At 45.2% G+C, this 16,720-nt stretch overlaps 2 protein-coding genes across 3 annotated transcripts; one reads left to right on the top strand and one right to left on the bottom strand.

The window, feature by feature from the left end:
* Positions 1-75: 75 nt before the first annotated feature.
* On the bottom strand, positions 76-6,067 carry NKAP (NFKB activating protein). The gene is made up of 9 exons (XM_085060460.1): positions 5,767-6,067; positions 5,243-5,323; positions 4,793-4,866; positions 4,455-4,574; positions 3,964-4,009; positions 3,451-3,566; positions 3,226-3,301; positions 2,584-2,733; positions 76-1,285 (listed from the first exon to the last, which is right to left on the bottom strand). The coding sequence occupies exons 1-9, from the start codon at positions 6,015-6,017 to the stop codon at positions 1,111-1,113; spliced, it is 1,089 nt and encodes a 362-aa protein (XP_084916586.1). The 5' UTR covers positions 6,018-6,067; the 3' UTR covers positions 76-1,110.
* A 36-nt stretch (positions 6,068-6,103) lies between these two features.
* On the top strand, positions 6,104-16,135 carry ZBTB33 (zinc finger and BTB domain containing 33). Of its 2 annotated transcripts, none has more exons than XM_085060451.1 (2): positions 6,104-6,240; positions 11,078-16,135. In XM_085060451.1, the coding sequence occupies exons 1-2, from the start codon at positions 6,213-6,215 to the stop codon at positions 13,117-13,119; spliced, it is 2,070 nt and encodes a 689-aa protein (XP_084916577.1). In that variant the 5' UTR covers positions 6,104-6,212; the 3' UTR covers positions 13,120-16,135. The 2 variants fall into 2 exon arrangements, with proteins under 2 accessions (XP_084916577.1, XP_084916578.1); XM_085060452.1 differs by lacking the exon at positions 6,104-6,240 and adding an exon at positions 9,915-10,020.
* The last annotated feature ends 585 nt before the right edge of the window (positions 16,136-16,720 follow it).

The following is a 16,720-nucleotide window of genomic DNA, read 5'->3' as shown; positions in this document are numbered from 1 at the left end:
AATATACACGACATCTCTGCTGCTAAACTTAGGAAAAAAAAAAAAGGGAACAAAAAAGAAACAACCCGTCTCTCAAAACCATTTTTTTATAATTTTCAAAAACATTAGAGAAAAAGAAGTTCCAGGGGAATATGTTTGGAAATACGCAGTTGAATCAAAGATAACCACCACATAAGCACTGAGCAAGACCTCCAACCACAGAGTTGAAAGCAAACCATGTAATACTGCTGAAACAGACCAAATGAAAATACTACAGGGGTTAAAATAAGGGTTTAATCTACAACACTTTCATAAACAGAAACATTTCAAATAAATTGAAAGATGCATCCTTGTTACCACCTGTGTACATCCAGGGGTTCCAATCACTGCACCCCACTGCTCTGATGCCTATGTATAACATAGGAGAAAAAGAAGCAAGCAACTTAGTACTTCACCACGTTTTTCAGTGGATTGAAGATCAGATCCTCCTGTTACTGTTACTTTACACCCCAGTTGCAATCTGCTTGCTCTAAAGTAACTAAAGCCCATCTGTATTAAATTACAAACTCATTTACAAAATATTTACAAGTCTGGTTTGAACCATAAACCAAAGGTTTGAGAAAAGACCTAAATCTAAAAGACTTGAGAAAAAATAACAAAGTGGACAGTCCTAGATCTTAAAACACAAACTCAGGAGTTCCTTCATTTTTGCTACTGGTACTAGTAGCTTGTTAAAGGTCTTTTCCAAGCTAAATGATCCTACGATTAATCAATATAAATGGAATAAAAAATCACACATATTGGCATTAGGTAACAAAGCATTCCCAATGGGATCCTCCTTGTCTGATTAAAGCCAATGCAGAACATTGACACCTCTAATCTTCCCGGCCTGTTCCTGCCTTCCCCGCCTTGTAGCCTTTCTCTTTACAGGGATTCCTCGTAGATGATAAACAAACCATCCAAGAAAATCTGATGAAAATAATTCTGTTTCCTTGACACAAGTAATCCACTCCTGAGGCTTGGCCCTGTTGGGCAAAAAGTGCTGCAGCAGCTGCAGCTTTTTTCAAATCACAACTAGACAGGGTTAGGTGCCGCGTGGTGCAGCCTATGGTGTACAGCTCAAATAAAGCATTATTTTTCCTCTTTGCCTTTCGTCTTTCTGTAGACCATCTCTCGAAAGCTTGCAAGGATCTTATTCTCTCGTTTCCTCCTCTCCTCCTGGTTGAAGGATGCCAGAGCTCTCTTTTCATCGGCGCTGTAGATCTGGTTCTCTTTACGCAGACGCACAGCTTCCATGCGGCGATGTCTGCAGAGTAACACACAGGGTATGTCAGTGCCCTGTCACAGCTTTCACCCTCAAACTGGCCTCAATGTGTTCAGGGAGTTTAAATAAAGATGCTGAACTACTAAAGCCTGAACAACAGGCCCTGAGCCAAAGTCTGACCTCTAGATGAACCTTCCAAAAAATGTTATATTTGTATCTGTTCATTAAGGAAATATGCATGATCATTAGTGAAATATGTAGTGTGATAAGAATATATTTATCTTTCTGCATTTAGAAGCTGCACAAGGCCGTGAACTCAAGACATCTGGCCTTGTTTGGAGGTACATGATCAAAGCCAACTCCCTTGGTTCTTCCTCAAGCTCTGGCCAGGCTTTGGGTGGAACCCAAAAGGAGGATGAAACCAGATGTTCCTGCACTGGAAGTTGTGTAAGCTTGCTTATTCTACTTTTAGACTACTGCTTAGTCTAAAAGCTGGGCCTTCTCACAGCAAAGATGGAGGCCTCCCCTAAGGATGGACACATCACATAGGAATTCCCAGGAATGGTTCTCCTATCCTTTGCTGTGACAAGAGCTTCCCAGCTGATGTGCATGATGGTAAAGTATTAGGGTAATTGGTGATGTATCTTTCTTAATCACTTCAGGCAGTCTTTTGCAGTAATGATGAGGTGTATTACTTAGCTTTTACTTGGTAATTCTTTGTAGTTTTGCCTTGTAGCAAATTACACTTATTACCAACTCTTTAGAGTTGGTATCTGTGTCTTTCGTGCTGACCCTGCCATCTAGCAAAATGGATACCTACACTAGATAATCCAAACTGCACACTTATCTTCCCAGGAAGGAGTGTGACAGAGCAAGGAAATGACTTCTAGAGGTGTCTGCTCTCAGGCATTCAGCTAGAAGCCTCTCCCACCCCAGAGTGTCAGCTGCTGGCTCAGCAAAATTTAAGTGAGATTGCTGTTGGTCACAGAGAAAAAAGTGCAGCCAAACCTCTCACCAATTGATTTGTCTCCTACTGAAGAGCCAGCACATCCCCAGGGCTGTCCAAACAGACCACCTTTGAGCCACCTGACACAACCACCTCTTCATTTGAAATAAAGATGATTGGAAGGGTATTGCCTGGAAAGAACTTTTGCTCTTGAGCAGAAAGAGTTCTTGAAAAACTCACTATCCATCTCTAGCAATGGGGAGTTTAGTGTAGATTACTGCAAGCACACAGAGCACCTTCTCCTACGTGCTTTCAAGTAGAGTGGAAGCAGTCTGCCACTCAGCCAGCAGAGAAAGAAAATTCCACTGAACCATTGCCATCATCAAAACCATACCTGCTGCCACTCATGACATAACCAGAGCTCTCAAACGATGCGATCTCTTCACTGGTCAGGCCGATTTCACCTCTCCGGGGAATGCGTTTCCCTGCTTTTACATACTCTGCCATGGCTGCACCCTCACCAGGCAGGAGGGCATGTCCGTAGCTAAAAAACCAAAAGTGGTGATTTCAGTCAGTTCCAGATAAAGAGAGCCTGAGCTAAACATCCAACTTCCATATTCACTACTACATACAGCTGCATTTTTAAACACTTCTTCATTCTTTCCCACATATTGACCTGTTTCTTCCTTATGGCAACACTAGACATAACAATCTTAGATTTTAACAATCTGGTAATCTTAAATTACCAGCTGAGTTCATTCTGATGACACTACAAAGTCCCAGTACTGCAGAGCATTAGAATAAAGGCACTTATGACTGATTTTCTAAGAATCAAGGCTAAAAAGAATAAACCAGACTTTTCCACCCAAATTCAGGCCAGGGGAAAGGCTAGTACCACTAGCACTTCTGTCTGTGATTTTCTGGCACAGCATTTCTCCCTTTGCATGCCTCGTTGTTGTAACAGCCCTTTTGAAGAGTAACTTTCACACTTGATTTGCTTCATTTGATCAAAGTACCATCAGAGCTGGCTACTCACTTCAAAGGCCTGTCATCCTGAGATGCATGAGTTTTGGGAGCCTCTGGTCCAATCAAACTATCAGCTTCAGTATTTTCTGCAACAATCAAATAATGAGGACAATTAATCTTGTGCCCACTGTTCTTTGTTATCAGAAGTGTTACACAGGTCAGCAACAGCTAACAAAGAATTCACAAAAAGGACATCAAGAAGTTTCCATCCAAGTTTAAAGTCAGGTGAACCTACTTGACCTCTCAATCCAGAGATCATCCCCTTGAAGTGTTTCATCATCGGAATCTTCGCTACTTGAATCACTGGATTCCTTCCTGCTCTTCTTAGTTCTCTTTTTCTTATACTTCTTCCTGTGAAAAAGCCAGACAGACATGCTATTTATCAAAACTGAAGTTGAAAGAAGGTGCTTGGAATAATACTCAAATAATTAGTTTCTCAATGCAACTTCTGCCTGTAGGAAGACTGGCTGTCTGCTAGTTTTCATACAAAACACTTTACAGCAAAGCCAAGACAAACATATATGTTCTGTTATGACTTTCACAGTGTGAGAAAGTGGCTCTGCACTTGCAGGGAGTTATTTGTGCTGCACAACTGTGTAGATTTAAAGAAAATCCATCAAATTAATTTTATTTGCTAGCTCTTGCAAATTACCCAAGGTCCTCAGGCTCCCTCAGGGCTTGCAAAGAAAATTAAGCTTCCCTCCAGCCAACAGCAGCCAGAATGATACACAGCAACTTCGACACTTACTTTCTGCTCTTCTTTTTCCTCTTCTTGTTTTTCTTTTTATCTTCATCTGAAAAAACAAAGTATATCTATTAGCAAAAAGAGATGATTAGCTGTAACTATGTAGTTTACTGCACTGTGAATAACTTGGCATGCCTTTTCCAGCCCCAGTGTTCCTGGAGCTGTAGGCTCTTTGACTCTCTGAACCCCAACCCTAACCCTAACACTAATAACTATGCTAACCACTGCCCCTACCAATTAACATAACTACTACCCTAACCATTACCATAACCACTAGCCTAACCCCATCACTAAGTGCCTCCATCAGAATGCCATAGTACACACATAGATGGGACTTGTGTATACTGGGGAAGCATTAGCAGAAAGCTCCCTGCAGTATTGGTCAATATGAGAACATATCAAACAGATCTCTGACATGAGAGGCCCAATGGATGCTAAATTCAGAAATCCCATTTCCTGAGGTCAGACTGCGAGCCGAAACTCTCTTGTCTTACCACTGGAGTTCTGCTCAGACTCCGAGTCACTGTCACTGTCCTCAGAATGTTTCCTGCGCTTTCTTTTGGATGCTTTACGTTTTTTCTTTTTCCTTTTCTTCTTCTTTTTCTTCTTTTCCTCTGGAATATTTTTAAAGATAACATTAGAAAACAAAGATCATCTAGCTCCATGTGTGTTCCCTGATCTTCCCAAAGCAATGCTCTCCTTTGAGAGAGCACTGCCACCCCACTCACTTCCACCCATCTCAGCCAGGGAACCTCCTGCAAGCAGCAGCAGCAGATTCTACACTACAGTAGCTTCCCATTTTCAAAAAAGTTGTGAAAGCCAAACAAAATACCTTCTGAGCTGGAATCCGAAGAGCTGCTCTTAGATTTTGCCTCTTCATCTTCTACCGGTGTGTGCTCATCGGAACTGAAGAAAAACAGTTTGCTATTTAAAATCTATTTTGTTGTATTCCAGATCAAAGGTACACATATGACCAAACACGTTTGCAGATTTTGAGTCAATCCTTGCAATGCGGTAAAATATTAAAGAGCTAATTTGTACCTGCTGTCAAAACCACAATGCAAAAGTCACCTCAGCGACAATAAATCACACATTGCACCATTGGTATGTTGGAATTATTTGGTGGAAAAAAAGTAGTAATCTCATTACGTTGATTCAGAAAACAACTGATACAGTAACTATTGTGGCACCTCGACTAGGACAGGGATAAAGCATTTTTGTAAATGAAACTGCCACATAATCAATATCATACAAAATATGAAGAAATAAGAATACGCCTTACTCGGGGTCAGGGACTTTTGGTGAAAGCCCCCAGACTTCAGGTGCCCCCAGTTCTCCAATTCTCTCTCTCTCATTGAGCCTCCTGTAAAGGAAAACACCATCACTGAAGCATAGTTTGCAACATCCAGCGCACAAACATTTTAAGTCCTACAGGTTACTGTTTCTAATCGCCTAAAACAGCTACAGTAAGGAAAAGAAACAACCAGGAGCAAGGAGCAAGCTGTCGGGCCGGGAGGCTGGCCGCAGAGCTCCGCACACTGCAGAGGATGGGCGGTAGCGGGTGTTAACGCCCTTCCAGCCGAGCCCCGGCCCGTCTCGTTGGCCCCGGGCGGCCCAGCCCGCGGGGACTTCACCGAGAGCCCGTGAAGGGGCCGTGCAGAACCGGGCCGGGCAGAACCAGGCCGCGCAGAACCAGGCCGGGCAGAACCGGGCCGGGCAGAACCGGGGCCGGGCAGAAGGGCCCAGCCGTCTCCCCGCGCGGAGCGAGGACCGGCAGGACAGGCCCGACCCCGGGCCGGCGCTCACCTCTGCCGCAGGATCTCCTCCTTCTCCTTCTCGTAGTACTCGGGCCAGCCCTTGCCGTGGTGGTGGTGCCCGTGGTGCGCGGCGGAGCGCGGCGCGCCGGGGCTGCGAGACCGAGACCGGCTGCGGCTCCGCCGGTGGCTCGGACGCCTCGGGCCATTGCGCTCGCGGGACCGGGACCGGGACCTCGACCGGCGGCCGCGGCGCTCGGGGCTGGCGGCGGGCGGGGAGCGGGAGCGGGACGCGGGCGCCATGGCGGCGGCGCGGCGGTAGAACCGCTTCCGGCGGCTTCCGGCGCCCTCCCGGCCGGGCAGGAACGGGGCGGGAGCGGGGCGGGAGCGGGGCGGCCTCACCCGCGGGGTCACCGCCCCACCCGCCCGGGCGGCAACGCGGCGGCGGTCGCGGCGGCGGCGGCTCCCTTTGTGCCCCGCGGCGGCCGCCCGGCAGCGATGGAGGCGCGCACGGCGGCGGCGGAAGGTGAGGCGGCGGCGGGCGGCGAGCCGCGGGCGGGGGGCGGTGGCGGCGCGGGTCCGGCTCCGCCCCGCTCGGCGGGCACCGGCGCGGGGCCGCGGCCCCGGGAGCTGTCCAGGGCGGCCCGGGAGCAGCACTGCCCCGCGGACAGCTCACCCTGCCCCGGCGGGGCTCCCCCTTCCCTGGCCGGGCCCGGCGCCGGCTGACACGGCCCGGCCGGGCGAGGCCCGTTCCGAGTGTCGGCCGGCCGGCAGCTCCCGGTGCGGCCTGACACGGCGCCGGCCGCCGCTCCGGGGCAGCGTGTCAGCGCTAAACTGACAGCACGGGAGGAAATGGCTGCGAGTTGCGTCAGGAGAAGTTTAGGTTGGGTATGAGGAAAATCTTTTCATGGAAAGGTCGATCAGGCACTGGAACAGGCTGCCCAGGGAAGTGGTGGAGTCAGCATCCCTGGAAGTGTTCAGAAAGCGTGTGGAGATGGCATTTAAGGACATGGTTTAATGGCGAACGTGGTGGTGGTGCTGGGTTCACGGTTGGAGTTGCTCTTAAAAGTCTTTTCCAACCTTAACCTTTATCTAAGAAGATGATACAAATTCTGAATTCAGGTAAGACACCCACTCTCCCCCTTCTGTGGGTGTCCTTCCCCCTCTGGTCTGACCAAGTTTCTACAGAGCTTTCTTAAAAAACCCCGAGTTTCTGCTCAGCTCTGGGGAGTGCAGTGTAACATTGCTGGGTCCGGCCAGCTCTGTATAAACGGGGCATTTTGGACAGCTGCTCCACCCTGGGAAGCCCATGCTGGTTTATGCTGTCTAGAAGTAATGTCAGGGTATGTCAGTCTGTTTTTCACAAATCAAACCGTATTTCAGCTCCCAAAACCGCCATAAGCAGCATTAAAAAATCTGTAAGATGGAGGCAGCCCATTTAAATAATATATTTTTGGCGTGCAAGTAACCACGTGCAGTACAGGGAGGGAAAAGGTTTACCAGAGATTGGCCATGTGTGTGGTGTTACTATTTCCCGTGTCTGTGTGAGGACAGCCCCGTTTCTCTCTGCTTGGGGCGCTGTGGTTATTTTGGCGAATAGAGCTGACTAAATGATGACTAAAACATCTGCCTCAGGAGCACGCTGCACCTGTGTTATCTAATAGCATAAGGTGACTTGAAGTGCTTTTGTACACAAGTTATGTAATGCCCATGCAGTATATAACAGCATCTATAGCATCTACTAATGTCAATAAAAAGGATAACTGCACTATTAATTCGCTTATATGAGGCTTTATATAATGGGTTTGTCAGGAAAAATACTCTCAGAGAATTCTTCAAAGCACAAATGGCAGAAATTAGTATTTTAGAGCCTTTCAGAAGCGTTGATGTTTTATTTGAAATTCCTACAGTAGAATAATATTTCTGTCCTTAAAGATAGTCTTAGGTAGGATAACTGTTGAATTTCAATTTTATTGAAAACCCCTAACTGTTCTTTTTATAAAATTTAATTTATTTTAATGTAAAATATATGTTTTCATGATGAAGAATGTTACTTTGTCTCTCAGATTTGTCCGATCTTTAAAAGAATTTTCTATTCTCACAAATCGATTTTTTTTAAAACAAAAGAGCTCCTCAAATTGCTTAATTGAAAAACTCATCACTGAATTGCATGCATTTTTCTTCTCACAAAAGCCTGCACATTCTTTAAATTTGTACTTCATATTTTCAAAGCCTCCATACCAGAATTTTTTTGATCACTTCTATAAAATAAAGTTGCTGTTGTGTCTCTTATGTAGTTTTTCAGTTCCAAGAATACCACATTTAGTTCTATATTCTAGATGATTCTTCTCAATATCTCAGATAAAATGGCTCTTCTATATTGTTATTCATGTTGTAAGTTTTTATGTGACTTGAATCACCAAACACTTTCTAGGCTTATCTAAGAATAAAAGTGGGAAAAACAACCCCCAAATGCAGGAGATGCATACCAGACAAAAACCATGCACATTGTAATTCAGCTTTCAGGTGCAGGAGGATGGTGGCAGCTTGAGTCAAATTGGTTAAGCTGGGGAGAGCATTAGCTCTGTCCTGACTGTGACAATGTGACAGTGGTGTTCAGATTTTATATCTGACAGGAGGAGTTGCCATAGAGAAGAGCTGCTGCAAAAAAGGTAAAAGTCGAGGAGATGGTGCAGCTCTCCCAGCAGCTTTTAAATCAGCCAGCATTTCTGTGCCTAAGTGGTTCAAACCTGATTTTTGAGATCTGGTGATGCCTCAGGAGCAGGGATCCTTCCAAATCAGTGCTCCTCTGTAGCTGTACATTTTCCTGTTCATTATTTAGTATTGGAAGAGGCAGCGAGGAGAAGAAAAGTCCTTAAAGTTAGAGGATGAAAGGCCAGAAATGGTTTAATTTGGGCCATCACATATTTCTGGAGGAGAAAAAAAACCACTTCATTAAATATTAAAAGAATTATAGTATTATTTTCATTTAATATAGCCTCCTGTGTAAAAATACTAACAACGTGTATCAAAGGAGAAAAGAAGGGTCGTATATGAGGAAGGAAAGCCTACCTTTTCCCTCATGAGTGTTTTCTATTATTTATTCACCTTCAATTGACTCTCTGGGAAAACCTACAAGTAAACAGAAACTGCGTTTGTAACATTTAACATCTGAAGGCTCACTTCAAAAAGGCACTGTTGCTACAAACTATACAAATACAGGGAGCCTGGAAGGCGATTTTCTTCCTAGAAGAGCTCTTAAACCTGGGCAGGACCATTTCATTGCTGATTTTGGAGTGAAGGACTGCAGTAATTTCTGCCAGTGACTGTGGCCTCTTCATGTTTGTGGTTTAACTTGACATTTGTTCTTGTCAAAGTTTTTGAATCTTAAGAAAAAACAGGAACCCTTGCGGTTCAAGTCCACAGAATGCATAGGGAAAAAAGAAAAAAAGGAACAGAGCAGTAACTGAAGATGAAAAATATCTTTTATGATCTTGGTGTTCTTTGAGCATTCCTGAACAGCGGCAGTTTCCAAGAGGCCGCATTGTGGATGTCGCTTTGATGGCCACATGTCGAATGTACCGAGAGTCGCGTTTTGTCAAGGTACTTTGTGCCAAAGCCGTGCATGTCCGTGCAGCTGCAGGCAGAGTCGAACACGTGCCGCTGAGGTGCAAAGCACTCCCATAAATGCTCCTGCAGCCCGAGCAGGGGTGCTCAGGTTGGGTCTCAGCTCCCCTCGGTGCTGCGCGGAGGTGCGTCAGCCTTGGCAGAGCAGCCAGCTGCCCCGGGAAGGCAATGAGACCCAGCGGGAAATAGCGTCTGCAAGGCCTTGTCCACGCGGTCAGCCGTAAGGCAGGTGTCGGGGTTTTACCGCCGCCTCCGCCCGGGACACGGAGCGCGGGGAGCCGGGCGGGAATTGCCCAGGCCGCAGCAAGGCCGTGTGCGGAGCCCAGGCGCCCCGAGGCCTGCGGTGCAGCAGGGTCGGACCCGCGCACTCGGCAGCTCGGCGTCCGCACCGGCCTCCTGCAGGCGGGGTTGGCCAGGCGGGCGGTGCGTCCCGGGCGGTGCTCGGGGCCCCCGCAGCGCCGAGCTCGGCGGTCTCAGGGCTGCCGGCGGCGGGAGAGCGCGGGGAGGGCCCGGCCGGGGGCGGGAGCGGCGGGAGCGCGGCCCGGCCCCGCCCCGGACGAAGGTTCCCGAGGCCGCTCGGGTCAGAGCCGAGGGCAGCGCGGGCAGCGCCCCCCGGCGGCGGCGCGGCGGGGGCCGGCGGTGCGGGAGGCGGCGGGGCCGCGGCCGGAGCGCGGCGCAGGTAACGCGGGGAACGGGGCTCGGGGGGCTCGGCCGTTCGCCCGCCCCGCCGGGGGCTCGGCACGGCTCACCGGGCACGGAGCGGCGGAGCGGCCGCCCGTCAGCCTGGGCCCGCCGCCGCCAGGCCTCTGCTCGGGCCCGCAGCTGTCAGCGCCGGCGCTCCCGCTCGGCCTCCGGCCGCGTACCGACCGCTGCCGCCCCGGCGGGGCTCCGTTCGGAGCGCTCGTCCTCACGGCCGAGCCCCCGGGGCGCGGGGGGAGCCGGGCGGGTCGCGCTGCCCGGGCTGGCGTGCGGCGTGCGGGGCTCCGGCCTCGGCTGCTCATCCGGCCCGGCCCGGCCTGCGGAAATAAAGTTCTGCCAGTCAAATTAGAGCTCGAGACTCGCTGTGCTGTATTTTGGTGGTGTTTTATCGCGGCTTATTGGGGCGCTTTGAATGAGCACTACTGACAGATGGGTTACTTTGACTTTGCAGATCTGTTTTATTACGGTGCTGCTTCAGTGTCTCGGTTTGCAATACAAAGCCTTGCAAATATATGACATGGAGTTAGAAAAAGTTTATTTTTCTGGGGAAGGAAGTGCACTGTCCGTAGCGTTTTCATTAATTCAGTTGACTGGTAATATACAGACATGCAGATTCTGCTGTCTGGCCAAAATAACCTCATGTTATTTGGCTTTCTCATAACAATTTATGGAATATTTCACAATTATTAAGAAATTACTAAAAATGTTTAAAGCTGCTTGAGGGACCCAAATCTTCCATCTTCTTGGTTTTATAATTAACCTTATTTGCTGTTGCATAAGATAAAGCATTGTTTCTCTCTTCCCCACCATGTAAGAATAGAGGATATATTCAGAATTCCACTTACCTTGTGTAGAAGGTGAAAGGACAATAAGAAACAAATTCGTGATGTGCTGTAACAAATAATCTTATGAACAGTATCTCAGATTTGTTTTTTTCTAAAGAAGGAATAGACTGTAAATACATGAATGTTGTCACGCAGTTAAAGCTGTAAATCTGCATTTTTACTAACTTGATACCTTTTACTTTACCTTTGCAGGAATGGAGGGAAAAAAACTTATTTCTGCAACAGATACGCAGTATTCTAGCGTGCTCCTTCAGTCTTTGAATGAACAACGTGGCCATGGACTTTTTTGTGATGTTACAGTCATTGTGGAGGATAGGAAATTTCGAGCTCACAGAAACATCCTTTCGGCTTCAAGCACATATTTTCACCAGCTTTTCTCAGTGGCTGGTCAAGTGGTTGAACTGAGCTTTGTAAGAGCAGAAATCTTTGCAGAAATTCTTAATTATATTTATAGTTCCAAAATAAGCAGCATTCGATCTGATTTACTTGATGAACTGATTAAATCTGGGCAGCAGCTGGGTGTTAAATTCATAGCTGATCTGGGCATACCTCCAGCCGAAGGCAAAAATGTGCCAAGCGAGGTCAGAGATGGTGCTTCAGAAACTTCAACTTCCAATCCAAATCAAAGGGATGCTGAAACCCAGGTAACTGTAATCAGGCCAGAGAGTCAAGAGGCAACAGATGGGATGCCAGTTATAACACAGTCATTCTCCTTACATGGCATAGAATATGAGACTACAAAAATTACAGTGAGTGATTCAGATGATGAGGATGATGATGTAATTTTTTGTTCTGAGATTATTCCTCCAAAAGAATGTACTAAAGACAAAAATGCTGCAAGCCAGAACCAGCCATGCTCAAGTCCAGCTGGAGCTTCTGACCAAAAATCCTGTGGCAGTGGTGGCTCTCCCCATTTGACAAACACCACAGCAGCTCAAAACCTCACTTTGTCTACCAGTCAGCTAAGCCCAAACCAAACACAATCAGGTGCTGAATCACTCGTCTCGGCAACACTGCAGCATTTTACTCCTAATATCATTGTGCTAAACAAGCCTCTCCTTAACTCATCTCTTGGTGCCAGCTCCTTGCATCCAACACATGTGACTCCTACAATTAATTTAGTTGAGGAGAACCAGCAGCCATCCAATAATGGCTCTGTAACTGAAGTGGAAGCGACTGCTGTTGATGATGAAGAGGTTGTTGAAGATGATGTTGATATCATTAGCTCGTCTAGTCCTGGTTCGGTCAGCAGCAGCTCTTTGGTTCAGCAGCCTTCTGTTCCCAAGGCAGCGAGCACTGAAGGATCAGGTGTACAGAAAAAACAACTTGTTACATGTTCACAAGAGCCATCTGCTAAACCCGGAGAATTTAAAATAAAAATCTCAGATGTCCTTTCTGGAAACAACAAGGAGTTAAGTTCGGGTATAGCATCAAAGAATGTGTCAGATGGGCAGAAGATCATAACATTAGATACAGCAACTGAAATAGGAGGCTTATCCACAGGCTGTAAGGTTTATGCAAACATCGGCGAGGATACCTACGACATAGTCATCCCTGTGAAGGGCGATTCTGAGGAGGGGGAAGCCAAGCCTGATGAAACACCCAAAACATCTGGTGATGAATCTCCAAAGGGGAAGCGCATGAAGGTAAAGCATGATGACCACTACGAGCTCATAGTGGATGGCAGAGTCTACTACATTTGTATCGTGTGCAAGAGGTCGTACGCCTGTCTGACGAGCCTGCGGAGACATTTCAACGTTCACTCCTGGGAGAAGAAGTACCCGTGTCGCTACTGTGACAAAGTCTTTGCTCTCGCAGAGTATCGCACCAAGCACGAACTTCACCACACTGGGGAGCGAAGGTACCAGTGCTTGACCTGTGGTAAAACTTTCATCAACTACCAAATTACAGCCTCCCACATAAGATCAGTTCACAGCCAAGACCCTTCTGGAGACACCAAGCTGTACCGGCTGCACCCCTGCAGGTCCCTGCGGATCAGACAGTATGCCTACATCAGTGACCGCCCCAGCAGCGTCCCGGGGATCAGCGAGGGGGGAATTGTCTATCGGGTTGGCTCAGGGAAGGAGGGCACTGAAGGAACGACATCCAACCCTCCAGCCAAAGAGATCAGCTGGGAGGACATTTTCGTTCCACCGGGAAACGAAACGATTTTTAAACAAAACCCCTCAGAGGGAAGTACTGAATTTGAGTTTGTGATACCAGAATCTTATTGAAACGTTTTAAATGCTGGGAAAAGGATTCGGTGCAGGAGCATTGCAGCTGTTAAAAAAACAGTTAACCAGCAGTTAAGTGGTTTGTTGAAATTGCTGTAAAGTCAAAGGTTAAAGTCAAAACAAGTTAACTTGTTCTACCAAGTCACTAAATGGTAGCTCTTATATGGACCATATTAACTGCAGTGATTTGTGGAAGCAATCCATCAGAAAATTTACTTGAATAGAGAGTAAGACATTTCTAAGGCGCTGGCAGTGTTTTCTGGTATGTTAAAGTTGATCAAAACACAACGATTTGTAGCTTGAAAATGTACAATTTCTTCTAAAGAGCTAGAAATATTTCTAAAATAATCGAGGTATTTCCTGTACCTATACTTACCTTGTAAACCCATTCTTTCATGTTAGCACTTTAATGCTGAATTCTGTTTAGATGTTAACCAAGAAAACAGTGAGACTTTTGCATCATAGTCTCTTGGTCATGGAACCATTAAAAAAAAAAATCCCACAATTTGCATTTGTGAACAAGGGGCCAAAATATGTGATCCCTTACTACACTGGAGTAGTTTATTTTTGAGCTAGCATCTTAATTCTGCTTTTATAAACATGAATCATCCGTCTTCATGCAAAAAGTCTTTTCAACAAGAGATACTTCATTAGGGCTAACTTGAGCAAACTTTATTTACACTTGGTCAGTATGGTGAGCAGAGCATTCAGTGTCCTGGACCATTACATTTTACTCTTTTTGCAATGGGAAAAAAACCAAAACCCACAAAGCTCAATAGTGAAGAAACTTAGAACACTTAGGAAGGACATAATTTTACCTTCTTAAAGCTTGAGGAATATTGTTATGTTTTCTTACTGCTGGAAGAAATGCCAGAAGTTAGTTTGATATAAAGTATTGTTCCTTCTTTTTTCCTTTTCAAGAAGAAGAGCTTCAGTTTGTAATTTTAAAATTTATTATAAAAATATTGTTTGTTTTTAGCTAAAGCTTCTCAAAACTGTTAAGTCATGTAAGTGCTATATTGGTTTAGCACTGAGACTGCTGAGGATCTTGTATGCCTGTTTGGCTAGATCTTCAAGTGAAACAAGGGTTTGGATTTCCTCCCACACTTTCTCTCATTTATACATTGTGGAAGATGAGGACTAAACCAACAATCAAAAAATACCCTTTATTCACCATGACCCAAAGTATAATTTCTCTGCAGTTGTCATCTGTTTCTAGGTTTGGGTTTATTATGTTGCCCTTTTATTCACCTTGCAATTGGTGTCTGTTTAAGCACTTGGAAGTTGAATTAGATGTCCAACTTGATCCGGAAATGGTAGATCTGAGAGAAACAAACAGCTGTTTGCTGGAGTCATAGTTTACCATTTCAGAGTTAGTGACTTGTTGAATTTTTGTAAATGGTAATATGAAAACTCCTCAAGTTCTAGAGGTGACTGAGAAAGGCTGTTGCTCATAGTACTAGTTACTGAAACCTTTCACTGCTTAAATTGCAGTTACAGGTTTCTCTTTTCTTTTTCACGTTTTACAGAAGCATCTTGATTCTATGACTTTCAAAGTTATAGGTTTTAGACATACAGTACTCTAGACAGAAAGGCACTTAAAATGGTAAATGGTTAAAATATAACTCGAGCTACAAAAAAAGGATACCAGAAATCCATGTGAGCAACGGTGGGAGGAGGATTTGTTTACCTGGTTACACGCAACGCTCAGCACTTCTCTTTTGTCAGCCAAGAACATGGTACAACTGATTATTTCCAGATGATATTGCAGACCCCTTTAAATACACTGGGACATGCTTTAAATGTGGGATGTAACTGAGGTGGCATTTCTGCAGTCAAACATTATCCTCATGTGACATGAGTGTGGACTGCCTGTGTCAGAGCAGGTGGTTGGGCTGCAGCTGGCTGGTGCTAAGGTGGGACTTCATGAACTTTGTGATGAGACAAATACAATGTTATTTTTGTTATTAACATGACACATTTTATCACAGAACATTCTGAGTTGGAAGGGACCCACAAGGATCATCAGGTCCAACTCTTAGATAAATGGCCCGTATGGGGATCTGGAATTAAACATACACTGCAAAGTGTGCAAAGTGAAACATAATGGCTATCACTATTTGCTGCTGGTATATTTAAAACCTTAAATTAAACTGTGCCTAGTAAAGGTCTCTTTTTGGAGGAAAACTGGAAAATTAGGGCTTTGTAACTATTTTTGCTAGAAGACTCGTGCTTGCATGTGTCTCAGGGTCTTCAGTTTTCCTTGGAAGTGATTTTTGATATCCAAAGTTGAGAGGTCATGTAAAGCATTTTTTAATTTCACTTCCGGTATTTATTGGTTTGGAAACACGTTAAATCCATTCTTTTAAAACTTTTTATGGGGCCATGAGTGAGCTTTTATATTTAGATTTCTGGCTATTGCACTTATCTTTGTGTTTTTGTTTGTTTTTGTAAGCATTTAACTTCCAGTTTAACTTAATGAAAAACTTATGTAAATATTAAGAAATTGGCTTTGGAGTAATGGAATAAAAAGGTTGAATCTGACAAAGCATTTATATAGGAATTAAAAATTTCAACAGACTAAGGTAGCAAACCTCACAGTCATTTATTATGCATATAAAACCATTAACAGACCTGCTGCAGAGTATTGTAATGGTAGCTGCATCCTCACTGTCTGGTTTCTTTGGGGATTCATACCGTAACATTCCACTATGTGAACTAAATAAATATTGAAATAACATCTACTGCTTATTTATTTTGTTCTGTTTAAGGCATGCAGCTTGTAAAAGGATGCAGAAGCTGGCAACTATATACATTGAATTCTGATTTCTACAGCTATTGCCTAGGAAATGTTCCATGTGAAACATTCCTTGGTTTTCCCCAGTCTGTGATGTATATAGTTGTACAGTCTTTCCTTAACATACTTTTTAAGGTTATGTTCTACTTTTCATTAATCAATACTTGATATTAGTTCTTAGAGCTTTCTATGGCAAAAATAAAAAAGTTTAATTCTAAAGATGGGTGTAGAATGTTTCTTTTTAATGGCAACTCAGTTTCTACAGTCTAACATGTTCATAGCTTCCTTTTCCAGGTCTTTGGGAATAGCAGGGAACCCACTGTATGGGGCAACAGGGAGAGGTGTTTTTATGTGGGCCTTAGTTTTGTTTGTTTATTTTGATGCTATTTAATTGTTTTTGTTGAACACTTTCCAAGAAAGCAAATTAGCTCAACAGCTCCAGTGTGTTGAGAGCAGAATGCTGTGATAGATGGGAAAGACAGGAGCTCTTGGGACAGGCAGAGCTCCTGTGGAACTGTCTGACCAACTGCTGGCATTGCAAATTAGCTTGAAGTCAAGAAGAACATTCCTAGTGACCAGTAAAATGTGCTTAGTGACCAGTAAAATGTACTTAGTGACCAGTAAAATGTACTTAGTGACCAGTAAAACGTACATAGTGACCAGTAAAATGTACATAGTGACCAGTGCAGTGCTTTCAGCTCACTCGTAGTTTGGGCTTCTCTTCTTACCAGCTGCTGACTGTGATTCATAAGAGTTCCTTCCACTGTTGGTGACCCGTGGCCAGCACAAGATAATTGGTTACTT

This window comes from Lichenostomus cassidix, chromosome 4A (assembly GCF_008360975.1).
Source record: "Lichenostomus cassidix isolate B80296 chromosome 4A, HeHo_3.0, whole genome shotgun sequence".
Lineage (NCBI taxonomy): Eukaryota > Metazoa > Chordata > Aves > Passeriformes > Meliphagidae > Lichenostomus > Lichenostomus cassidix.
The sequence above is the reverse complement of the archived record's forward strand: the minus strand, read 5'-3'. Positions and strand labels throughout refer to the sequence as shown.

Excerpts from the sequence above, each read along its gene's own strand:
- ZBTB33 (XM_085060451.1), top strand. The coding sequence starts at position 6,213 with ATGGAGGCGCGCACGGCGGCGGCGGAAG. Across the intron at positions 6,241-11,077 it reads GCGCACGGCGGCGGCGGAAG|GAATGGAGGGAAAAAAACTT; the intron begins GTGAGGCGGCGG and ends TTACCTTTGCAG.
- NKAP (XM_085060460.1), bottom strand. The coding sequence starts at position 6,017 with ATGGCGCCCGCGTCCCGCTCCCGCTCCCCGCCCGCCGCCAGCCCCGAG. Across the intron at positions 5,324-5,766 it reads GAGGAGATCCTGCGGCAGAG|GAGGCTCAATGAGAGAGAGA; the intron begins GTGAGCGCCGGC and ends TTTCCTTTACAG. Across the intron at positions 4,867-5,242 it reads CCAAAAGTCCCTGACCCCGA|TTCCGATGAGCACACACCGG; the intron begins GTAAGGCGTATT and ends GTTTTTCTTCAG.